The sequence below is a fragment of the Acartia tonsa genome, chromosome 4, assembly GCF_053477335.1.
Source record: "Acartia tonsa isolate MP-2025a chromosome 4, ASM5347733v1, whole genome shotgun sequence".
In the NCBI taxonomy this organism is placed as follows: Eukaryota; Metazoa; Arthropoda; class Copepoda; order Calanoida; family Acartiidae; genus Acartia; species Acartia tonsa.
Window position 1 is genome coordinate 7,782,796 of NC_137263.1, and position 24,141 is coordinate 7,806,936.

Here is a 24,141-nt window from a genome sequence, read left to right on the forward strand (position 1 = left end):
CCCCGTTGCAAAAAAGCAGGCTGACGGTTTATAGTAAACAAATAAATTCCATTCCTCCCTCAAACGACACGTGTGGGGAGTCGGACCGACAGAAAACAAAGTTATAGAGTAGCACCAAAACTAAAACCAAGTGAGTAACCTGACATCAAAATCGACCTCCGCATCATACTCTGGATAGATAGGTCTGCCAGCCTTGGTCTCTGATTCCACGGTGTAACCGAGTCCCGCAAGAAAACCAACATAACAGTTCCTCTTCGCGTTCATTCTCAGTTGAACCCTTAAAATATAGTATAAGGTTTGAACCAATACCAGCAGGCAAATATGTAAAAAGAAACGGCTTCTACGCAAAAAGTATTCTCATATATAGGTAGCAGGGTTTCTTGAACGGTTTGGGTTCCAATTATCAGCAAAGTTATTATATATGTTCATAAGATTGTTTATCATTTTTAAAGAAAGTAGCACAAACTTCTTCAAAGAAAACGCCACTAAAAATTAATTTTAAATAACCAGAGGTGAGTTCTTAAAAACTTTTGCCTCAGTTTTTTTAAACTTTAGTCTTAGGTAGTAAAGGCTACAGGTGGGTCGTAACGCCCTTTCTAAGAGTTAGCCGCTAGTTGAGGTAAACATAGCTATAAAGCACTAAGACGAATGGGTATAATTACTATGCTAGTTACAGTAGATAAAATTTGAGTTGAACGTTTTGATTTTGTCAAAGTATCATAAATTCAGTTATAAAAAAATATAGCCTATACACATTGTTGACGCAAATATGTCAAAACTTCCCCTCCTCTTGTTCAGCAGAACTGTATACAAAAATAAATTCTAAAAATGCTTTTTAAGTTTAAAAATAAATACTTTGGAGAAAATAAGATGATAGCCAATGGTCCCAGTCCAGGTCTGCAGGGCAACCATCCAGTGTTCCTAAATTATAAACAACCATTACTTCTATTCATAGGTTTTAATTTGTAACATATCACAATTCATGAAAAGAATCTATATTTATTTGCTGAAATATAAGGTATTAACTGTCTCTGACGACTGAAAAAAAAGCTATTCTTATATTCTATAGCCAAAGTTAGTTATTGTTTTGTTAAATTACTTATACGGGAGGCGGACGTCCGTAGTGACCTATATTGATAAGGCTTGGTTGTGCGTTTAAAGAACTGTGAGAACCAAGCGTCTATCCCAACTATAGCCAAAGTTAAGACTTTTTACTAACTTACTTATCCGGACATGCAGACATAAGAATGACAGGATGCGGACGTCCGGATTTAAACAGAAAAACTTATTGGAGACCATAGTTTTAGATGTCTTAAGGGTCATACGTGACGAGAAAGGACTTAGATTTTATTAAATTGGTGGAAGAAGTGAAAACTGTATGCCTTTAAGTATCTTACCTGAGATTTAGATTACCCGTGGCCGCAGATAACGCCAATGTATCAGCCACCAACCAACGATTATTTTCCGCGGCACGATTACAGTCCACTAGGATGGAGTTGACGGAGACAGGATCAACTCTGGCCTGCTTGGTCTTGTTTACCGCAGTTACACCAGAAATGGTTGTCTCCATGGCGTGAAATGGCCCCTGTTAATATTAATATTTAGTTACAGTTTGTCTTTCTGTAAGAGGGAGGGCATTATGGTTTTGTATTATGTTGCTTTTATTTGATACGATGTGAACCAGCAAAGAAACGGCGGTGTGTAACCGTAGCTATCGCCTTATATCAGTATTAAACAGTAATTGGAAGAAATTACCGTTTTGGCGGTGGCTCTATCGCGATTTTCACAATGAACTTCTTCTAAACAAGTGTCCACAAAATCCCAGTGCTGTACTGTTTACAACTTTTATTACTAAGTTTATTTTTTTTATTTCAAATAGTTGCATTTCCACATCCCTTCTATATAAATGATAAATTCTAATTCTATCCTAATTTTGGAAATGTTTGTTCTATGTGTATGCCCATCAAGATCTCATAAGACTTAACCATCTGCAAAATTTAGCATTAAAAGTCGAAAAAAGACTACGTACGAGAATAGAGAATAAAAAATGTTGGAAACCCCAAACTTGGCGACCTTATAAAAAACTTGGAAACAGACTCCAAAAAAAACTCTACCTTCAGTGCAATTCTTCTTGTTGTCATCTCATGTTTTACATCAATATGGATTGGGGCAGAATCTTTGTATCTGTTGGGATTGTTCAAATGTTCCTGAATATGAAAAGTCTTGTTACATTAGGTTATTATTATCATTATTTAAATTAATACTATGATAAAGCTATTATAAAACTCATTTTGAGACAAAATTAATAAATTATCAACTCCCAATTAAACGTGAATCGAGTTATTTCGGTCGAAAAAATAGAGTTTAATATCAATTAATTCATAATGTTCCGGTCTATAATGCTTTAAAATATAACATTTCATTCTGAAATTTTTGAAATTTTATGAATCCCGTTTAAGGAGCCATGGGGAAATTTCTCAAAAGTTTAAAAATATCGTTGTGATAAAAAAATGTCTTACAAGATAATCATAACGTATTTCTGAGGCCTTACTTTTCCAAGATTTTGAGAAGTGCCCGTTCCACTTCCAAGATATTACCCACCTGGACACAATCTTGTTTACCATCAAACTCAGCTCTCTCCCTCGCCTTGTTTTGAACAGCCAAGCTTTCTGTGAGCGGCTCAGCTAGTTGTCTTTCCAACAACCACTCAACCCATTCACCTCTTCACACGGATTTTTATGAGTTAGTAAACGGTTTTGCAGTATTTTTTTTTAATTATGGGAAAATTTTAATAACTTACAATAACAATAAGTCCATTTAAAAGTTAATTCTTCATTAAATGGTATTTTTTATAGGGTTGGCAATCCGTCCAATTTTTGAACCGGTTTCGGATTCTTACAAAAAATCCGCCCAAAATGAAACTGAATCCGTGGATTCCGGAATCTAGCAATATTTTAAAAGGCCTTTTAAGAAAAAAAATTAAGGGATTAAATTTTACCGAGAACTGGGAAGAATCTAAAGCTGCGTTTTTTTTTTCATATTTTCACAGTAGCTTTTCTTAAAATTTCTAGACCCTACAGCGGCCAAAATAACTTTGTTAAAAATTAAAATATATATTTGGACCAAAAAACTCAAGACGTACTTTTAGCCTAACAATTAAGAATCCGAATCCGCTATCAAAATAACGGATTCCGGATTCGGATTGCCAACCCTAATTTTTTAATGTACTGAGACACCTTCTTGATTCATTTTAGCGGCACTCTCAGAAAATTCTATGTTATGGGACCACCGCCCCCCCCCCCCCCCCCCCACCTTCACAAGAACATTCAGTTTGTCCATGGAAATCACCAGAACCTGTTTATTAATCTCATATTTCTACCTTTCTCCATTTTTTGTGATAAAATAAAGATTGGATAATTTAATCTTGAACTTGTTGAACCCTTTCTTGCTCTCCACATCCGCGTAGATTTCTCCTATATAAATAACATTGCATATTAAAACAGGAAATCCGAAAAAAATCCGAGTGACAATATCAATAGGTTGCAAATCACAAGAATAAAATCTAGTTTTAAAAAAAAACTTTTATTCGTCAATGTTTAATAACAGTTGGTTGCTGCTCAAAGAACGGATAATTATTCATTCACAAAAAATGTAATTGTTTATCTCAAATTGTAGCCGAGAAACTATGTTTCTTACATATTTAATTGAAGAGCTGCTTCGCTGGTATAACAAAAATTAGTGGCCTACCTGTCATAAATCTACCAGTATCCACATCAGTCTCGTAAAATGTTGTCATCTCATCAACGACGTCCTTGTTCCATTGATTTTTACTGTATCTGACAAGATTTGGTTGAATGCCAGCTAGGGAAACTTCTACAGCGTAGGCAGGATCAGACAGGTGAGCCTAAAAAAAAAATAAACTTCGCCATGGTTTTGAATGAAATAATTTTAAAAATATAAATGCCTTTTGATGAAATATCATCAAATGTTTTGTTGAGTTCAAACTGTTATTTCAACAAAAGTAAATTATTTGGATGAAAAATGTATCTTTATATAGATAGAGAGGTGGTAACTTAAAATATTCAGCTTAATTAATGTATTTTTGAAATTTACAGCAATTGAGGTTTTTATACTGTTATTTTATTTTGTTTTTGACAAAATATTCATATTTCATATAAAACCATGGTGAAACTTAATTTATTTTGTTTAATTACTAAACATTCTTCCCCCCCCCCTTTTCATAAAAAATCGAAAAGTGATTTTTTTCTGGGAGTGGGGGGGGGGGGGTAGGGATGTCTCAAAAATAGCTTAAAACCAGTAGTTATATTACTTGAATAGAGAAGCAAAATCAGTTCAGCGGTTACCGGATCTTAAGCTTCAGATGGACACATAGAAGAGACATCTTTCTGCTTTGTATTATAGATAACTTGTAGGTCGGGGTGGGGGGAGGGGGCGGTCTATTTAAGAGTTGAGGGATAGCCGCAATATTTACCTGTAGTTCAACTGGTATACTTCTGATTCCCTCCTTCTCACATGTCTCTTTATTTCCATAATCAATGAAGAAAACTTCTATTGGTTCCAAGGACTCGATGCGCGCACGATAAAAGTTGTCGTCATAGAAGGCCAGATAAATGCCGCCCACCTTAGAAAAAAGGTGTTAATTAATTTAAGGAGAAAAACTGTTGATAAATAAGATGTGATTGAGCACTTACATAGCGCTATTAAAGCAATCATTGAATTCCGCCACCAACGTTTGTTTTTTTGTCGATCGGCAGATTGTCAGGTGAGGATTTCCTTCAAAAAAGCTTTTGATCTATGTACTTTAAGTAAATTATGAAATTATCTCCCAATAACTCTGCAGTTTCCAAGAGCAAAACTATCACCCTAATTAGCTATCTACTATTAAATTTGAATATAGTTGTTCAGACGTTCAAAGTATTTAAAACAGTAATTACTCGTAAAATGAGTCTTTCCAACGTGTTTTGTCATCAACTACCTGTATATTTGTAGCCACAGGAAACTTCTCCGGGTTGGTCCTGATGAAATTCTGCATCCTGAACAGCTTGTCCCAATTCTCCTCGTAAACCACCCAGATACACTGAGGATTCTCCAGCGACACTATCTGCACGCTTACCTCCCTGCAGGTCAAACTTGGTGGGGCAAGCTGGTCAAGCTTTACACACCCCTCTATAGTGGCATCTTGGCGGCTCTTCTCCAGGTTCTCCAGGAATTGTTTTGCCTTGTCAGGATGATACAGATCTAGTTCCAATGAATTCCTATACAAAATAAGGCGACACTATAAAATGAGTGCTTTTATTTCACGATTGCATTTATAGATTTTAAAAAGTTGTCAGTTAAAATTTTCTTACAAGAAAAGCTCAAAATATTACAAGAAATATTAAGCAAATCACAAATGTTGTTAAGTTAGTAAATTCCATTTTAATAATCGAAACAATGTGTCAATTATATGTCAAAATATTAAACAATCTTTTTTTTCAGGAAACATGCAAAGTTTGAAATTGAAAGTACAGTATTCCATAAACAAACGTAACGAACGAACGAACGAACCAATTGTGATTGTAGGAAAGCGCAGCTTTAAAAAATATTACCCGAGTTTCCCGTTCTTGACAGCCTTCAGGGCTGCAGCTGGGATACTGTTCTCACTGGACTTGCTGTCAGATTTAAACACCACTGAGCCGTTTCAAATTACATGAATTCATTTCGCATGGATATTTTTGATTTAATATAATGAGATGTATATATATCTTTGGATCATGTTACTTGTAGATGCAGCGCTTATCACATGTTATTTGTAGGTGCAGCAAACTCATACATGTTACTTGTAGGTGCAGCAATATCCCCCCTCCATTCCCTATAGAGATACTAATATGATTAGAAATAGAAACAATTAAGATTAATTCGTTAGCTAAACGTTTATTAGTAATGGTTTTGAATATATGCAAAAATATTATTAAATAATTACACATGATATTGAATAGCAATCTGGTTGCACAAATTGTAAAATGCATTATCATTATAGCGATCCCTCCACATGTATTTATCCAAATAACTATGTAAGAAGGTTCTGTGACAACCTCTCATTGCTTTGATATGAGTCTTCTTGGTATTCCAGTTTAATTTGGTTCAAGATGAAGGAATTTGTTAGGGGTTTTGAAGTTCTTTAGAATGACTAAAAAGCTTATTTTCAATAAAAAATATAACTAACATTGTCTGCCTATCTCCTTTTTTCTATCTCCCTTTAACATGTTACTTGTAAGTGCAGCAAAGTTAAACATGTTACTTGTAAGTGCAGCGCTGCATCTACAAGTATCATGATCCATATTTTTTAATGTGGACTTTTTAAATGGAGAATTAAATGTAAAGAAATTAGAATTACAACAACCCTTCAGTAAGTAAACACGGATGACGACATCCATAAAGAGCGAAGTACCAAAGTCCTGACAAATAGTTAAAGAACAATGTGTTAGTCAAAAAAAAATATATTGGCAAGTTTCATTTAAATGTGTATAAGCATGACAGACGGACCACGTTAGTTGAAGGCTCATTGGTACAGGGAAACGTGACAAGAAAATAAAAATCACGTTTTCCCAATAAATTTTCTAACAGAATGAAAGACATTCAATCACTAGGTATGATTTTGTGTGACCAATTAATATACCATCAATTTTGCACATAATATCATGTAATCATTCCTACAATCTTAGTGTTGTCAAACTTGACTTCATCAATGGCATTCTTGCCTACACTCTTCTCCAGGTAGTCAGTAACCTGAGCTGTGTACAGAGACGCAAATGGTAGGTCATCTCGGGGCATGTTTTGAAAATACACGGAGCGCATGGGGTCATTTTCCATCACAGCTCTAAAATATATCAGTCGCCATTAATCCGCCACTGCCATAAAGTAAACGTTGCGTGCCGTATCATAAAGATGGATTTTTTTAACAATAATCATAAATTAGTGAATTATGTGTACGGCTTCTGGGTGGTTAAGGGCTTTATCAGAAGCAAACAATGAATATTAATACAACTTATTGAAAAGCTAAGTAACAGTCACTTTAAACCAAGAAACGAACCCAAAATTTATAAATTTTGGCTGGCCTAAGCTTTCTCTTTGGCTAAATACCTGAATGCATCCTTTTCCCTCTGCTCATTGTAGGCATTGAAGAAATAGTTTGGATAGAAAGCTCCAAATACGACAAGATTCATGATCAGATCCTTGTCCAGCACCTCCTTGGTGCTTGGATGGTTCACTGGAGTTTCAATCCTTAGCTTTCTTAGTTTCTCTTCTATTTCCTAAAATATTTATTATATGAATTTAAATTTCAAACTTTTTCAATACGTGTAATTATAACTATGCTGCTATGTCAGACGCCAGCAATGATACCATGAATGGGAGAAATTACACAGAATACCAAAACTAGCAACTCATTACTATAAAGGCTTAGTGCGATTAACAATGGGGTATTCCTGTCCAGTTTTTTGTTTAGGAATGAATATTTCTTACCCGAGGGAATAAATGATGGACCGATAGGTCATCATTTATTCACGAGGGTAAGAAATATTCATTCCTAAACAAAAAACTGGACAGGAATACCCCATTCCCATATAAACAAAAACTCATTTTTATGCTAGTAAAATGTGGTTTAATTTTGGTTTTTAAATTTCATTTATTTCCTTGGTATAATTTTTCTTTCTTTTAGTAATTAATAAAAATTATAAAATCTTCCAAAAAAAATTAAAAATCTTCTAAAATCATACCAGGGATATAAATGAGATACCAGGGATATAAATGAGATACCAGGGAAATAAATGAATATTTACATCCACTATTTAAGGGGTTGTGGGAAATAAATGAATATTTACATCCACTATTTAAGGGGTTGTTTATATGGGAATGGTTTTTGTTATTATTTCGCCTCTTGGATTAATGCTGAGATTTGGAAGTCAAATAAAATCTACCTTGATCAGATCCGACATTTCCATCAACTGCTTTTGTGAGAGATTGTATCTACTACAGAATTCCCGCTCTTTGGTTATTCTTTGCTGCTTTGTATTATCCCCACTGAAAATATTTTTTTTTATAGAAAGATGCAACTTAAAATATAGCTTCCTATACACATTATTACGAAGTTCAATTGCAAATTTGTAATTTATGTCAAATTTTTACTTAAAATAAGGCATTAATCGCTGTTATTCATTTTTGACACACAGATCGTTGATTAGAACCGTTAGTACTTTATAAATCAGAATGTCAGCCAGTATGTCCCTCTGAAACGTCTATGGAGAAACGTAATTTTCTGAGGACAAATAACACATAAAATACGTTTCTTTTTAACCATCACATAATTTGTTTAAATCAAAAGTGTACTAATTAATATCTTTGTTGAGAAGATACAATATGTTTATGCCATTAAGAGAACTCAATTAACCTGTTGGTGAGAAATTTCCAGGTTTTGTATGCGTTGAGAATGGCATAGAAATCTGATCTTGTTCCATCAGACCAATGCAACTTGGAGCCAAAGGATTGCAGCTTCTCCTTGTAGTAAGTATTAAAGATAGACTTTCCATTCAAACCTGAACAGATTATCTTGAAGCAATTTTCAAGTAAATTGTAAGATAGGAATCAAGCTATTTTTTTAAAAGGGTGTCTTGGATGAAGGTGTGTAATGCATATAAAAAATTAAAATAGCGAATATTTTACATATTCAGATTGCTACTCTTTGTTTTGGTTTGGGGGGGGGGGGGGAGGCGGAAATGTCAATATAGTTCAGCAAGGACCCCCCTCCCAAAAGAAATCATGGTTCCATCTATAACTCATAAATTAAATCTCTCAACCCATTTTAGAACCAGAGGAGCTTACTTCCGACTAATAATCTAGTTTCTTGTGAACAAATGGGAACCGACGAATTCCGATGCCCAACACTGCACCCCCTCCCCCCCCCCCCCCAAAAAAAAGAGTTTTCTTGGCATCCATTTAAAAAGAACACGTAACCTGCAGCAATAATAACGGCTTCTTCTAGCACACCAAAGATATGACCAAGAACAATCAACTTTCCAAGTTGTACATCCACAGGAAGCTTGGAAATAATTTCTCCGAGCACAGTTATATCTCCGTCATCTTCAACTACCTTTCCCTGATATAGATAAACATTTCGAGCGTAGCAACATTTTTAATTTGTATTAAATATTTGTAAGCAAATCCTATTACAAAAGGAGGGTTTTTTTTTACTCTGAAGCTTAAGATCTCAATAACTAAAGAACCGATTTATTCCTCTTTGTTTAGGTAAGCTTTACTTAGATCCTGTGATATTTTTTGTCCACTTATTTTTATATTAAAGTCTTGGGATGGTTTTAAGTTAATTATACAGCCCATCCATTCTCCTTTGAATACATAGCCCCAAGCCGTTTAAGTTGCATCCAGATATCGAACGAACATTATTCTACTTTGTAATATACTAGCGGCTACGCCTCTAGAGGCCTAGGAGCACTTGATGTAGTGGAGGGGGGGGGGGGGCGGGTTGAATTCAAACTAGTTTTAATTTTAGTTTTTATAAAAAAAATCCTCTGGATGGGGGGGGGCTGGTTTTCTTGGGAAGTTGGTGGTACCCTCCCCCTAAATAGTTATAAACCTTCCAGGACCTATTAGAAGGAAAAACATTTCGGTAAAGCTATTAGTACAGCGTACACACAAGAACAGCTTCTGTTGATTTTACATAATAATATGAATTATATTTACTTGGACAGTTGTTAGAAGAGCCCCAATCAGTTTAAGTTTCTGTACAGCCCCGATTATATCCTTATATTCAGGATAATCCATCATAATCACCTGAAATTTTAAAATTATGGGCGAGTATTACAAAAGATTTTTTCTTGTGATGTTTTACTTTAGTCAAGGAAAGCTTGAACAAAGAAAGCATGCTAAAAATAATTCTTTTCCGCGTATTTATGTGCACGTTGAGATAACTGCATTATTGAGTAATGGTTAATGCAGAGGTGTATATTCTGCAAAATTGACCCTGCTAAAGGGGGGGGGGGGATTTTTTTAAATTTGTTATCGGGTGGAAAAAATGTAAAAATTTAGAAAAATGAAAACATTTTCTCGTATTCATTCGAATCCGGTGGATAGGAACCGGTTCTCATCCATGTCTAGCATCGTATTATATCCAGTTTTCTACGAATATAGAAATGTACAATCATAAGATTAAAACCAGTTTTTTTTAGCCCGTGCCTTCGGCATCTCGGGGCTACAAAAACTGGATTTAATCTTATAATTGTACATTCTATATCCGCGGAAAGCCGTTTATAATACGATGAAAGAAATAACTATTTTCCCATTTTTCTCCCCTCCTTAGTAAAAAAAAAACTAAAATAATGTGTGGGAGTGGGGAGGGATAATATGAATAAAATAAACTGTTCTGAAAATATTTTTCCAATTTTTCCCCTTCCTTGCTGGAAAAAAACCATGAGAAAAAAAATTTGCATTAGGGAAAAAAATGAATCTTCTGCAGAATATTCACCCCTGGGTTTGTCAGTTAAAATTGTGTTCAAAGATAACATATAAGTTCACCGTTTGGGTGCTTGCAATACAGTTGATAGATTGTTGTAGATAATCGATTCCACAAACATTTTACCATAAATTCCACATGATCTAATATTTTTTTTAACAACTTGTGTTAAACCATTCTTGTCCCCGTTAGCGCTGTGGCGTATATTTACCAAAAATTCTTTTGGGGATCCAAAGTCACACATCTTGATTTCCAGAACCACATTGGCCAGGGGAACACGGGATATTTCAGGCTTCTGTTCCTCCTCAAGGGCGTGGAACAATTTCTTAAATATAGGAAGATCAAATATATATTGGATTGGCTTTGAGAGACTAAAAATTTCTGAACTTTTATTGTCTGGGATTAATCAAATCTTTTGTAAACGTCATCTTTTTATTTGTCTTATCAAAGTGTTGTCAAACTAACAGATCTATGGTATAAAGTTGTATATATTTACAGATAACTACTTCCCTCCCTTTTTCAATGACCTTTTCCGTCTGCTACCAATTTGTTTTCTGCTACTTGGCTGTGTTAATATAACTGTTATCATTGGTTGATTTTCAATAACCCAATTGAGAGTCGTCGCATAGACACTTCGAAGGGGAAATACAGTTATTTGACCCTTTCTCCCTCTAGTGTTTTACTCTAATGTCAAACTAATATCATGCAACCATGTTAGCATATTTAAAACTACCTCTGTAATAAGTTGAAAAACATGACCAGCTGCAACCCTGCCAGCTCTGCCCTTTCTCTGCTGCAGCTGTTGCTTGCTTGCCCAGCACAGTTGTAACTGTGGGTATTCAGTCATAGGATCTTTCTAATAAAAATATAATAGTTATTTATCGCATCGTATTATAAACAGCTTTTCGCAGAAATAAAAAATTTTATATCTTCGTAAGAACAGAATATATTTCAGATGAATACGCGAAGTTATAAACACAGAATCCGGCGTAGATTCAATCAAAGGTTCCTTTGATAACCATTCTGGCATAGATGTTAACCTATGGCCAATATCTAAGACTTACCTCGAGTCTCTTGGTTAGACAGAAATCCAGAACGTAGACAATGTCCTTGAGAGTAATGGAGGACTCTGCTATGTTCGTGGAAAGGATCACTTTCCTTTCATTAGGTGCACATTCTTGGAAAGCCAATCTAAATTTGAAAGAACAACATTAGTTTAAATTAAATCATGTCGCTAGTCATTTGAAACTAACTTACTATTAACTTTTAACTGTTTTAACATGTCAAAACCTTATAAAGTGCAAATAAAGGAAAAAAAATAGATATAGATAATAGATAATAGATATAGAATAAGACAATCTATAAAAGGAAGACGGCAGATATTAAGCAGCAGCTGCGGTTCCGCCGCCGTTTCTTAAAGGTTCCAGATTGAATTAAATAATAAAAGCAATGAAATTCCCAGAACTCAAACTTAATAAAAAAAACTTAAGCGCTGACCACCATTACTTCCAGCAAGATTTATAATAGTCTTTTAAATAATAATTATGGATATCAAAATACTTAAGATACAAAATTAAATAAATCTGCGTATTTTACAAACATCTTACTGTAGGTCCTGCCAAGCCAAGGATGAATGGAGTTGGACAAATTTTAATGTTGGTCCAACGTATTCCTGAAGTTAGAAAAAAAATCAATAACAAGATTAGTATTGGCAAAAACTATGTATTGTAACCTGTGTATATTTTTTAGGGTTGCACACTTAAAATCGCTCTACAAAAATGGGCGCCTCCCAACACCTCCCAAAAAGTAATACCAATTAGCTATACTTAGCTTAGGAACTTTACTGAATGACTGTTTTCATATTATATTATCTACTAGCGGCTACGCCCCTAGAGGCCTCTAGTGGCCTTAAAATGTTTATTTTAAATATCTAATTTGAGAAATAACTTGTCTATGTTATCAATTGTTAAATTCATGCGTCTACGCAGCGCGACTACGTAGCGCGACTATGCTAGCGACACTATGCGGCGGAAATATTTAATATTTTTGATTTTATTGTGATTTCTCTTGGGGGGGATATGACAATCTACCCTGTTAAGGAGAACCCGATCGGTTCAGCGGTTAGCGAGATCCTTCGGAACAGACACACAGATACACAGACAAACAAACATCCTGTTACTTTAGTATAAGGATAGGTTTATGGGGGGGGGGGGGGGGGTTGAAACATTTTTGTAAATCCTGTGTATAGGCTTTATCTTAGGACTGAGAGTAGAGTATAGGTTATTAAAGATAAAATCATTCTTATATGATGAATTTTCCCAGATTTAAGATTTTTTGGATAGGCCTCCAGGTGGCCTCTGTACAGGTAAAAATGAAAAATATTTTTTTTTTTAAAGAGATATGCATCTTTTTGAATGTTATTCACATATTTGAAGAAATAACATGCATATTTTGTTTCATAAGCTGAGCTCTAACACTTAAAAAAACATTTTTTTTTATTTTTACCTGTCCAGAGACCACCTGGAGGCCTGGAGCTCCGGAACCTGGAGGCCTATTCAAAAAATCTTAAATCTGCTGGAAATCTCAGTCCAAAGATAAAGCCTATACACCAGGTTTACGCAAATGTGTCAAAACTTCCTCCCCCCCCCCCCCCCCTGATAAAAATTACCTTATTCTCCTTGAATGCCTTCCTTATTCTTTGTTCCAACAGCTCCATTTCTCGCAGCCCTGTAATATTAAGAATTATAAGTCTGACAACATCATAGCTCAACAAATCAAATTGTCCAAATTTACTAAACATATTATGTCAGTGCTTTAATTATCGAAACGGAATAACATTCAGAAGTCTGAACAAAAAAAACAAATAAAATCGTAAAATTATTTGATTTACAAGATGCTTCTTTTTAAGGAAATACTTATATGAATTAAAGATCATAGCTTTACAAACAGATCTTTCAAAGTGCAGAAAAGCTTCGTTTTTCAACATTTGGATTTACATGGTTGACAAAAATATATTAATTTGACCTGACATCGGAAACAGCAATATCTAAAATATGATATTAAATGTTGGTAATGCCCCGCTGCTAATAATAGTTACCTGGCAAAAAGGCAAGAACAGCCCCGTTTCCGATTTCCTTTTTTTTATCCATCTGGGGCAGAGATTCTAATACTTTGATAGCAGCCTTGAAAAACATGAATGAAATATTAAAGAAAGAAATACCTTTTCAAAAGCACGAAAACTTTACAAAAGTGGTGTTGAATACGACTTTAAATTTGGTTCTAATCAAAATTCAAAATGCAGTTGGACCACAATTTTGTGTGCTTTCATAACTTTCAACTTTATTTTACCAGAGGCACAGCCACCGGATATATTATATAAATTTTGTAACTTTAGTAAGACTGAAACCTCTCTTAAGAAACAAAGCTTTTATCTTTAGAAAAGCAAAAGACTTAGGACGTATTGTGCTTGCTAACAACTCTTTTCTGGAAAACTGACAACCCTTCCTCCATTTTTTAGCAATTAAATGAACTTGGTAGTATCCTGGCTAAGCATGCTTACACCTAGCCTTTGTCTAGGCCTGCTGCCTGCCGTTCATTACTAAAAAAATAAAATCCCCCCAACCCGTCAATTTTAGTGTTGTCAAATTAGGGGAGGGAGGTAAAAATAATTTGTGTTTAAAACTGGAAGTTAGTAATGGGGGGGGGGGGGCGGGGGGTGCATTAGTGCTCTAGAAATAGGAAATATATTGTTATCAAGCATCGGACAAACAACGAACAAACATCAAAATTCTCACATTTGAACAACAAAAAAATATTTGTTACCAGAATTGCATTTTCATTAACTTTAGGTTCATCAATATCGAAACCGGCGGAAGACAGGGTTTTAAATTTCTCTAATCTCAAAACTAAAAAAATAAAAAGAAGTTTTCATGAAAACTGAAACCTTTTTTAATGAAAAAAAGATTACAGTACTTTCGTCTCGTGTAAAGACATACAAACCTTAAACATAAAGAAATCTTATTGTCGACTAAAATCACCTCAATATTAATAAATAAAAACTAACCAAAAATCCTTTTAAGGCTTTTTATAGCCAAAAAGATTTTTTGCTAAATTACGTAGACGGACAAGCGGACAGACAAACGGACATAAAAATGACAGAATACGGACTCCGTAGTGTTCTAGATTGATTAGGATCGGTTAAAGGATTCAAAACTAGAACTATTCATCTAGCCCTCCTTTATCAAACGTTAGTTTTTGCTAACATACTTAAACATACGGTCGGATGTATGGAGAATAAGTGTTCTGAAAACATCAGCAGATATAAATTAATTTTTTTAAAATTCATGCCAAAAACACAAAAGATTTGGGAAAATATTTGAAAAGGGGGGAGGGAGGGGTTTTAATGCAATTATCTCGTAATCAATGATTAAATGGCACTTAGAATTCGCATTTGCATGAATAATCCTTGGTAGGTCTATTTTCCCTAAATCGAAAAAGTTGGAAAAGTAACGGCTAACGGCTCAGCCGTTTTGCCATTATTAGGCTATCTTAAGAGCAAATTAGTCACGAAACCTATCTCTACATAATACTTTTTGTCGCTCAAAAACCTTATCAAACGGTTCTAGCCGGTAGGTGTTGGTACTAGAAATTTAAAAAATGGTTATTGCTATCATTTTACAGGAATTAAACCAAAAATATGTTTTAAAAAGTTGATTCCTACGTAATTAATGATGAATTCTGAAAATAGGCAAAAAAAAACCGGCTTAACAGCTGAGCCGCCAGCCGTTACTTTTCCAACTTTTTGTTCGATATTAGGAAAATAGACCTACCAAGGATTACTCATGAATAATTTAAGGTCGAAATTCGAATTCTAAGTGCCTTTTAATTATTGATTACGAAATGGTTGCATTAAAAAAAAACCTTAGTAAGCTACTTCTCCTGTCATATCTACACACAAAAAAAATCTCTTAGAATGATGGGAAATACAAGGATTTAAAAAAATAAAATTTTTAACGAGTTCGGATTAATACGAACTTTGAACATTTGAATTTTTAATTCGGATTAATCGGTTACTATCCCTGAGACTGAGAGAAACATAGCTCTTAAGAACATACTTTGAGTGTTTAAAACAGGGTTTCGGAGCCGGGAGCAGCAACATTTTTGGTGGAGCCGGATCCGGAGCCGTATTTTTCGTTAAAAACGGCTCCGGCTCCGGACTAGCTAAAAATGATTTTTAAAGTAATATCATAATTTGGCAACGGTCTATTTCCTTATAATAAACTGAAAAACTATTGTTACTTAACAAATAGACACACATCCTTCTTTTATATAGCTTTAATCAAATAAAAGCAAAATATTTTATATTATTTATTTTATTTTATCAAATTCAATAATGAAAAAAAATTGATATATTAATTTTAAGGTAGGAGCCGGAGCCGGAGCTGGAGTCGGAGCCGCATCAAAATCATACGGCTCCGACACCCTGGTTTAAAATTCTTACCATTGACACGAAGATTCGTTGTATTTTCATCACTGCAAAATATAGATTATTTTATAATAATACAAATTTAAATTTGTCTGAAGGTGCGTATGAGTAACCTTTTTAAATTCGAATTGCGCGGCGTATGTTAATAATAGAAAACTAATTGGAATACCATTTGAACCACTTTGAGCTTTTGTAAGTATAAGAAACATTGAAGTTTATCAGCTACGTTAAAGAATGTTTAATAAGCTATATAAGTTGGAAAGAATTTTAATGTATATAAAAGATTTGAAATCTGCATAAAATTGTAAGGATTTTTTTTTTTTATAAAATTCGTTTTTTGTATAATTCTTTATCTAAAAGCGCAAATACAGTTTAAGTTAATCAATTTTGACATCTGTGATTGGTGGGTTGAAAACAATCTGCGCTCTGATTGGAGAAGCTTAAGTTTCGTACATCATTCAACCAATTAGAGCTCAGGTAGTTTCCAATCCACCTATCCTATTGTTCAAAATTAATTAACTTAAATTGTATTTGCGCTTTTAAATAAAGAATTTTATATAAAAAAAAATCCTCACAATTTTATGCAGATTTAAAATCTTTTATATACATTAAAATTCTTTCCAACTTATATAGTATAATGTTTAACTATTGCATCGATACGAGTCATGGCGAAAATCTCACATTTTAATGTAGCTCCTGAACTACAAATAGCACAAAATGGTACTTATATTTCAAAAACTAGAACTTAAACAGTTCTAACGATCTACATAGCATTTTTATTGACACAACCCACGCAGTTTAAATTTTTGAAAAAAGACGCATTTTTGCACCTCCTTTATATTCTTTTTATGATTTACTTGCAAGTCAAGTTTAAAGTCAGTTGTAGGTCCTAAACTATTTGTAGTAGAACATTTCTCTACTAAAAAAAGCAAAGTACGCATTTTTGACACACCGTTTAAATGATTCCATTATGTCTAATTTGGTAAAAAAAAATATTAGATCTCGTACAAGTAAAGAAAAAATAACAGATAGTATCTATATTCGTATTTTGGACCTTTTCGAAAGCCAAGCATCTTTGTTGAAAATAAAATAATTTTCCTGTCGAATCCAACGTTAAGATGTTTAGCTGGCATGTCTTCTTGTTTAGCATTTCTAAATCAAAGATAATCAAGATTCAAAAAAGATTAGGTAATTTGAATAATCGTATTTAAACGCATTTTTTTCCATTTCTACTGGGATAATAAAAGAAGAATATTAGAATCAATAAATTTTTTGTAATGTAGCGAAAAATTTTCCAATTCTGATTAATTCTATGAATACCATTGTCATTACTCTGTGATTTATAGGGAAGTGGACAATGTAGGCCACTATAGGTTTCATGGGTAATAAATCAATGCCGTTTTTTAAGATTGAACGCGTTCATACGCAATGTTGGAAGGCCGACGCTTAATTTATACGACTAGAAAAATGCATCTTTTAATCCTAGCGAATTAAAAATGAAAATGTAAGTAAATTAAACTGTATGCAAACCGTATAAATACTACTGAAATATTACAGATTACTGTTCTTTGGTCAAACATATTTTTAACTTGTTTTTTTATGTGCTTCTTGTCAACAAGACTGAACTGTTCAGCTATGATTAAGGATACATTTAGAATATTTACCTCGTGGCAAAATATTTCTGAAATTTTCTTCGATTGATCGTTGCGCTCATCAGAATTAATTTATAATTCGTAACGGAGGTCATCATTTGTTTCTGATTGATATTGTATTATAAGGAAGGAGGGAAAGTTTACCCAACCAATCCATGCGATTAAAATCTTTGATGTGAGATAATAAGTAATTTTTAAAAGCGAAGCTTTTCTATAATTAGGGTCGGTCCGTCCGTACGTCTGAGACAGATAGCTTTTTTCGTTAATTTAGACAAGTTAGAATTATCCTATCGATTTAAAACTTTGCATCGTGATTCCTGTAGTAGTTAGATATGATTTAGAAAGCGTAGCAGCTCTATAATCATTACCACAATGTCCGTACGTCCATTTTAAACCATGTCCATGTTGGTTTTTTACTTTTAAACAACAAATTTTTATGTGATCTAATTATCCGATTGTTCTCATTTTTGGTATTCTAATTACTGGGATAACAAAGTACATATTATAAGCAAAGCATCTCCATAATCAAGTCCTAAAAATGTAAGTATGTCCATAAACATTATCCTGTATCAAGAAGTTTTTCAAACAATTTTGCTGTGACTCTTATTCATTTATATTCTTATTATTCAGTTATGACACCATACAAGTTTTAATGTCCGTTTGTCCTACCGTTTCAAAGCTTCGCTTTTATGGATGTTGTCATCCTTGTTAATAATAAATTATTTGTATTAAATCTTAAGGAAACGGATTTTGTTTCAGTCCCCCTTTTTCATGTAATAGTAAAATCAAATTTTAAAGTCCCTTTAAATGACCCGGCAACAAACCCCCCGCCCCCTTTTTTCTGATAAGATAAGTCTACCCTCCCTATCATCATAACTATATCATTCCTTGAAGAAAGCCAGAAGAAAATCTGTGTCAAGCTCCCTCTCGTGAACCTGAAATTAATTTCATACCAAGACCTGTGAAACCATTAGTACAGGGATGTATATTCTGCATAAGATTCATTTTTTCCCCTGCTGCAATTTTTTTTTATTTTTTCCCCCTCTTAGTTTTTTCCAGCAAGGAAGGGGATAAAATGGAAAAATATTTTCAAAACTCTTTATTTTATTCATATTATGCTCCCTTCCACATATTTTTTAGTTTTTTTTTCACCAAAGAGGGGAGAAAATAGAAATAAATGTTTTCAGTCCTCCTAATTTTCACATTACCCCCCCCCCCCCCCCCCCCAACAACATATTTTTATTTTCTGGCCTGTCTGTTGTAAAAACACTAAGTTAGAAACATTGAGTTTATTTGTCTTGCAGATCTTTTGCATATATATATTTTATTCAGTGTTATGTTTACACATTTCAAACATAAAAAGTTATACTACGAAATAAAAGGGGAGCGAGATTTGCTCTAGTCTTAGAAGTAGAACACAAAACTTATAACTAGTTATTAGCTAAATGGAAGATAAAAGATTCTGACAACATCAATAAGTAGCGAGCAAAACGAGATTTAACGAGATCTTGAAACCAATAACAAAATTTTGGAAATAAAAATCACGAGACGCCTCTCATATTTTTTTATTTTTTCTATTTTAACAAGTTTCAACCTTCTATCTTGAATAGGAGCCGAGAAAATTACGTTTCCCCCACTTCGTCTCTAACGGACGGACATTTTGAATTATAGAGTAGCTTCGCTACAACAACTAACCTCATCTATGATTATGTGCGTGAACTTGTGTGCAGAATCTTTGTTTCCTATCAGCATCTCTTTCAACACTCCAGTTGTGACGTACAGCAGCTTGGTGTTCTCACTCTTGTTCATCTTGTCCAGGCCAACATGGTAGCCAACAAGTCCGCCTATCGGTATACCCCGTTCTTTACACACATGCTAAACGAAATAAAATGCTTTTAATCATCCGAGAAAAGAGATAATAAATAAGGGGGGGGGGGGTTACCTTTTGCCACTTTCCAACAACACACTGTTTACGCGAAAGTGGCAAAAGTTAACCCCCCCCCCCCCACCCCTTTAATTCATGGTGCATTTTTAATAGCGTCGAGTCGGCATTCTGATTATGCCTTTGGTATAACCGTCATATCATCACATTTTATCTTGCTTTTTAAAGATCATGACATAAGATGACAAAAAAGGTAACTTTATAACTGTCGTGTTAAACGAAATAATTCTCGCTGTATCCTGTCGCTTTATATAATAAAATATTTTCTAAAAATAAATTGAAATTAGGAACTTTTACAGTTATTTTACATAAAAGAACCTATTTTTTATGAAAGTGTTTTATAGTTTAAGGATGAATGGAAGATGATTTGGAATTTATTAAAAGAATATTTGTAAAAGCTGAATATCTTACTATAACTCGGAATAATTTAAGAATTTACCTCTGCGATACTTTTAGCCGCAATCTTCCTGGGTTGGGTGACCAGAATGTTTACAGGCATCTTTTCTTTCATATAATAATTCAGAATGAACTGAGGTACTTGTGTTGTTTTGCCACAGCCTGTGTGTCCAGATATCACCATAACTTTCTCTTTGAGCACGTACTCCAGTATCTGCTCCCTATAATTCATATAATATATATAATTTCCAGTTGTCATAAAAAGAAAAAGAGAATGCGCGATAATTCATAAAACTTGAATTACCCTACTACCGAAAAATTAATCAGATGTGTATGATATTGTATTGGCTTTTTTCATCACTCTTAGGACACTTTGATATAAACAAAACATTTGACAACAAAAACAATTTTTATAACAGCTTTTAAAGTTCCTGCCTTTCAAAACAAGTATCTCGATTTCTAATAAAGAAAGTGGTTTACATACATTCTTTTAGGTAGAATATCATGTTTTTTTTCTCAATACGATGACCTTTATAGTGATCCGAAAAACTTACACGTGCCTCTGGATTTCATGCGTACCTGTGAGAATCAACAGGCAGAGAACTTCTGTTACTTGGTAGAGACTCAAATTCATCCTTTCATAAAAATATTAGGGTTAAAATCTTCATAAAAAATATGTTTTAAAAAGTTGATTCCTACGAAAATAGGCAAAAAAACGGCTGAGCCGCGATACGTTACTTTTCCAACTTTTTGTTCTATTCAGGGAAAATAGACATACCAACTCAAGGATTACTCATGCAAAATTTCAGATCGAGGTGCCATTTAATCATTGATTACGAGATGGTTGCATTAACCCCCCCCCCCCACAATTGCTTAAACCCGTTATACTAGGGAGCAAAGCTAGGATATAAAAGACTAAATCATTCATAATTTGAAATTGTCTAACCTCATAATCGATGATGCTCTCAGAAATGGCAATTGAAGATACAACAGTAGTGACTCCAGACAATGTCTAAAAAATAATTTATCTTTAGGTTATTTGTGCAAACTTGTATGTAGAATATTTATTATTAAGAGGAAGAACTGGAATTAAAGTAAGATATTTACATGTCGTTTTTTCAAATACATTAATATTTTGTAATAGTAAACTAATTCTAAACATTTAATTACATCGATCGTATTATATATCACATTTAACATTATTTGCAAACACATACCGCACTTTGAATTTTTGATATTTTCAAATCAAAATTCACATATTGTGACATTACAAAAATATTTCAATTTTTTTTCGAATTATTTTTATTTGACAGGGATGTCAAAACAGCGACTTTTGACGAACCTAAATTTTGTTTCTGGTTTGGGGTGTCTGAAAACGGATTCAGATTCCAGGTTTAATCTTAGTACCTATTGATTTAAAATTTGGATTCAATATCTGTATTATTCTTTTAGGCCGTGCAAATGATCTCTTCAAAGGATAAAACAGTTTTTAATATTAAAGGTTATTGGCCAAAAGTTATCCAATAGAAAATACTTTCTTTACCTCGATATCAGATAGATTTGTTGTGGCGTCAGATTTGGAATCGTCGAAATCTTCGCTGTTTTCAATGGGTTGCGTCTCATAACCCTTCTCTAACTTTCTTTGCTCATCGTCCTGGAAATATGATTCAATTCAATGCGTTGAGTAATTTTGGTAAATCATATGTTCAAATTCTAATTTTAACTTATAATTCCTAATTTAAAAAAATGGCCAAGTATTTTAAAATTAATTTGAAATTTAATATCTACTTGTTAATATTCATTTATAGCATTGACCGGAAACACTTTTATTATAGTTATTCTTCTTATTGTAGGGCGAACTGAAAATTTAAGAATAATTTCTTGAAAACGAAGAATTTTTCAATTCACTTCAGGTAGTAAATACAGTAAATATTTATTCTGATTTTTTTTTTTGGAAAGCGTTGAAATCTCCAACGATTTGAAAGAAAAACTGAAAACAAACCTTGAATTTCTCCCAATCAAATGTTTTTTTCTTGACTGGAGTATTCGTATTCTCTGTTTCTTCATCTGATGACCAATTATTAGAGCACAACTTCACCTGAGTTAATACTTTAAACTACGACCATATTCAAGTCAATGGTTAAAAGTTTAAGTTAAAACACACATCAGTTTGGGTATTTATTGGTATCATTGATTTCACACAAAGAGGCGAGGTGGGGAAAATTCTCATACATTTATTTATTTTTAAAAATTAATTACATGTTAAATATATATAGTTAAATGAATGGTTTTAAGAGGAAAAAAAGTGTTCAGAATGATTTCATGAAAATGGTATCAAATGTTTTGTTGAGTTCGAGGTGTATAAAACAATCGCAATATAAATATTTTTTAAAGGGTGTATGTATATTTAACATTTTTCGAAGGGGTTAATCCATTTATTATCTAACTGTAACGTGGTATAACTTAAATTTAAATCTATACTTATGAAAAAACAAAGCTCTAAACTAAGCTGGTAGGTGTTTAAAACCAATTGCTTTCGTTTTTGTGTAGTTCCCTATCACATATCAACAGTAACATACTTTTTATCGAAAGTAAGAATTTTGTGAACTATATCTAACTAACAACATTTTGAGATTAAACCAAAAAAATTTCATCTAAAAAACCTTAGGACGTGAAAACAGGCACTTTAACACCGGGTCATTTTTCAGGCGGTCAAAGCCTGTTGTCATTGTGGCTTAAAGATCTCAACTTCTAAATCAAAATTGGTCAAATGTCGATGCATTTTAAATAAAAAGGTTGTGTCCAATATATGTTAAAACTTGTTTTAATACCTAATTAATAAATAAAACGTTTCTCTGGATGGCTTAATAATTTTAAATCAGTTTCCGAGTTTATTAAATCAAAAAGTATTAAAATATCTAACTAACTTTATATTATATAACAAACGTAACTAAGTTTTACACAATTTACTGTACGTAAAGAGGCACAATTACTTTATTTTTATCGCTCGTAAAATAGATAAAACTTAAACTTCAGTTTCCATACATTTAATTAACTTAAAACGTCATCTGAACTGATTTTACTCCACATCATTGAACAGTTAAGATTATTTTTTACTAAAATTAATTAAAATAAAACCCCAAAAAACATAAAAATATAATCAAAACAGCTTTTATTCGGGGAGGACATGCTCTCACTCCAAGAGGTCGAATGGCTCCGCGTGATATGTTCAATAACAAAGAAATCCCGCGCAATTAAAAACAGGGTGTCCGTGTTAAAAGTTTAATTAATTTTTTTTCTAAGATTTTTATGAAATGTTGATACAAACAATTAAAACACTATTTTAACTGTATAAAAAATATGTAATTAATTTTTTTTAAAGCATCACTTAATTGTTAATAAATTATGCAAAATGTTTAACCTAATATGCGAAGCAGCCTGTTGAAAAAGTTTTTCGCATGCCTAATCCCGTGGGACACACAAAACAATTAATGAAAATAAGCATAGGTATTGGTGAATAAAATTTTACCAAAAGAAATTTAATTAGAATTTATAGTGCAAAAAATTTTCTTATTTTAATCTTCTTAAATTTGCGAACCCTGTCCAAGCCAAATTTCCTCCCCACACGCACGGTGTCTCTGCCCAATCTCCTTTCAATCCCTTTCTTTGAATTGAATGATGAGCCTTTCTACAAGCTGCCGTCTGTACTCAGTACGTTTTGATGGTTTATTTGGGCATTTTAGAATCTTCCTATTGAAGTCAAGCTGTAAATTACGACTTTCTATAGCAATTGGGTATAAATTTAGAAACGTCGCAGTTCCGTAATTGCGTGCAGAGTACGAGTTGTAATTTTACAAAGCGAAGCTTTTTCTATATTGGTCGAAGCCCGTACTTTTTTACACGTACGTAATTGATACAGCTCTTATTATTATAATTGAGGCATGCAAGAATTGTCCTATCGATTTTCAACTTTGCAAGATTTTAGAAAGCGAAGTAACTCCGTATTTACCCAGCGAAACTTTAAGAAAAAAAAGGTAGCATGCTACCTTTTTCGATATCTATAAGAGTAGCATTTTGGTGAACTTTTGTGAGCTCGTATGATGGTAGCTAGCTAGTATTTGCGAGCTCCTACACTAGTAGC

At 33.4% G+C, this 24,141-nt stretch overlaps 1 protein-coding gene across 1 annotated transcript in view; it reads right to left on the minus strand.

Moving 5' to 3' along the window:
* The window catches only part of spn-E (tudor domain containing 9 protein spindle E), a 27,875-nt gene extending 5,055 nt beyond the window's left edge, over positions 1-22,820 (minus strand). Inside the window, exons 1-34 of the mRNA XM_080156015.1 lie at positions 22,664-22,820; positions 22,003-22,098; positions 21,544-21,654; positions 20,947-21,012; positions 20,580-20,635; positions 20,044-20,221; positions 19,358-19,537; positions 18,550-18,597; positions 17,675-17,766; positions 17,109-17,162; positions 16,026-16,057; positions 14,348-14,430; positions 13,623-13,707; positions 13,194-13,252; positions 12,133-12,197; positions 11,590-11,716; positions 11,259-11,381; positions 10,737-10,850; positions 9,757-9,846; positions 9,013-9,154; positions 8,450-8,594; positions 7,980-8,082; positions 7,144-7,313; positions 6,714-6,880; positions 5,610-5,691; positions 4,997-5,276; positions 4,493-4,642; positions 3,748-3,904; positions 3,380-3,473; positions 2,602-2,722; positions 2,115-2,207; positions 1,398-1,585; positions 856-921; positions 140-277 (exon numbers count right to left, since the gene is read on the minus strand). Of these exons, the coding sequence (XP_080012141.1) occupies positions 140-277; positions 856-921; positions 1,398-1,585; positions 2,115-2,207; positions 2,602-2,722; positions 3,380-3,473; positions 3,748-3,904; positions 4,493-4,642; positions 4,997-5,276; positions 5,610-5,691; positions 6,714-6,880; positions 7,144-7,313; positions 7,980-8,082; positions 8,450-8,594; positions 9,013-9,154; positions 9,757-9,846; positions 10,737-10,850; positions 11,259-11,381; positions 11,590-11,716; positions 12,133-12,197; positions 13,194-13,252; positions 13,623-13,707; positions 14,348-14,430; positions 16,026-16,057; positions 17,109-17,162; positions 17,675-17,766; positions 18,550-18,597; positions 19,358-19,537; positions 20,044-20,221; positions 20,580-20,635; positions 20,947-21,012; positions 21,544-21,654; positions 22,003-22,098; positions 22,664-22,729 (3,821 nt within the window). The 5' untranslated portion in view covers positions 22,730-22,820. The remainder of the gene's footprint in view (positions 1-139; positions 278-855; positions 922-1,397; positions 1,586-2,114; positions 2,208-2,601; positions 2,723-3,379; positions 3,474-3,747; positions 3,905-4,492; positions 4,643-4,996; positions 5,277-5,609; positions 5,692-6,713; positions 6,881-7,143; positions 7,314-7,979; positions 8,083-8,449; positions 8,595-9,012; positions 9,155-9,756; positions 9,847-10,736; positions 10,851-11,258; positions 11,382-11,589; positions 11,717-12,132; positions 12,198-13,193; positions 13,253-13,622; positions 13,708-14,347; positions 14,431-16,025; positions 16,058-17,108; positions 17,163-17,674; positions 17,767-18,549; positions 18,598-19,357; positions 19,538-20,043; positions 20,222-20,579; positions 20,636-20,946; positions 21,013-21,543; positions 21,655-22,002; positions 22,099-22,663) is intronic.
* Between the last annotated feature and the right edge of the window lie 1,321 nt (positions 22,821-24,141).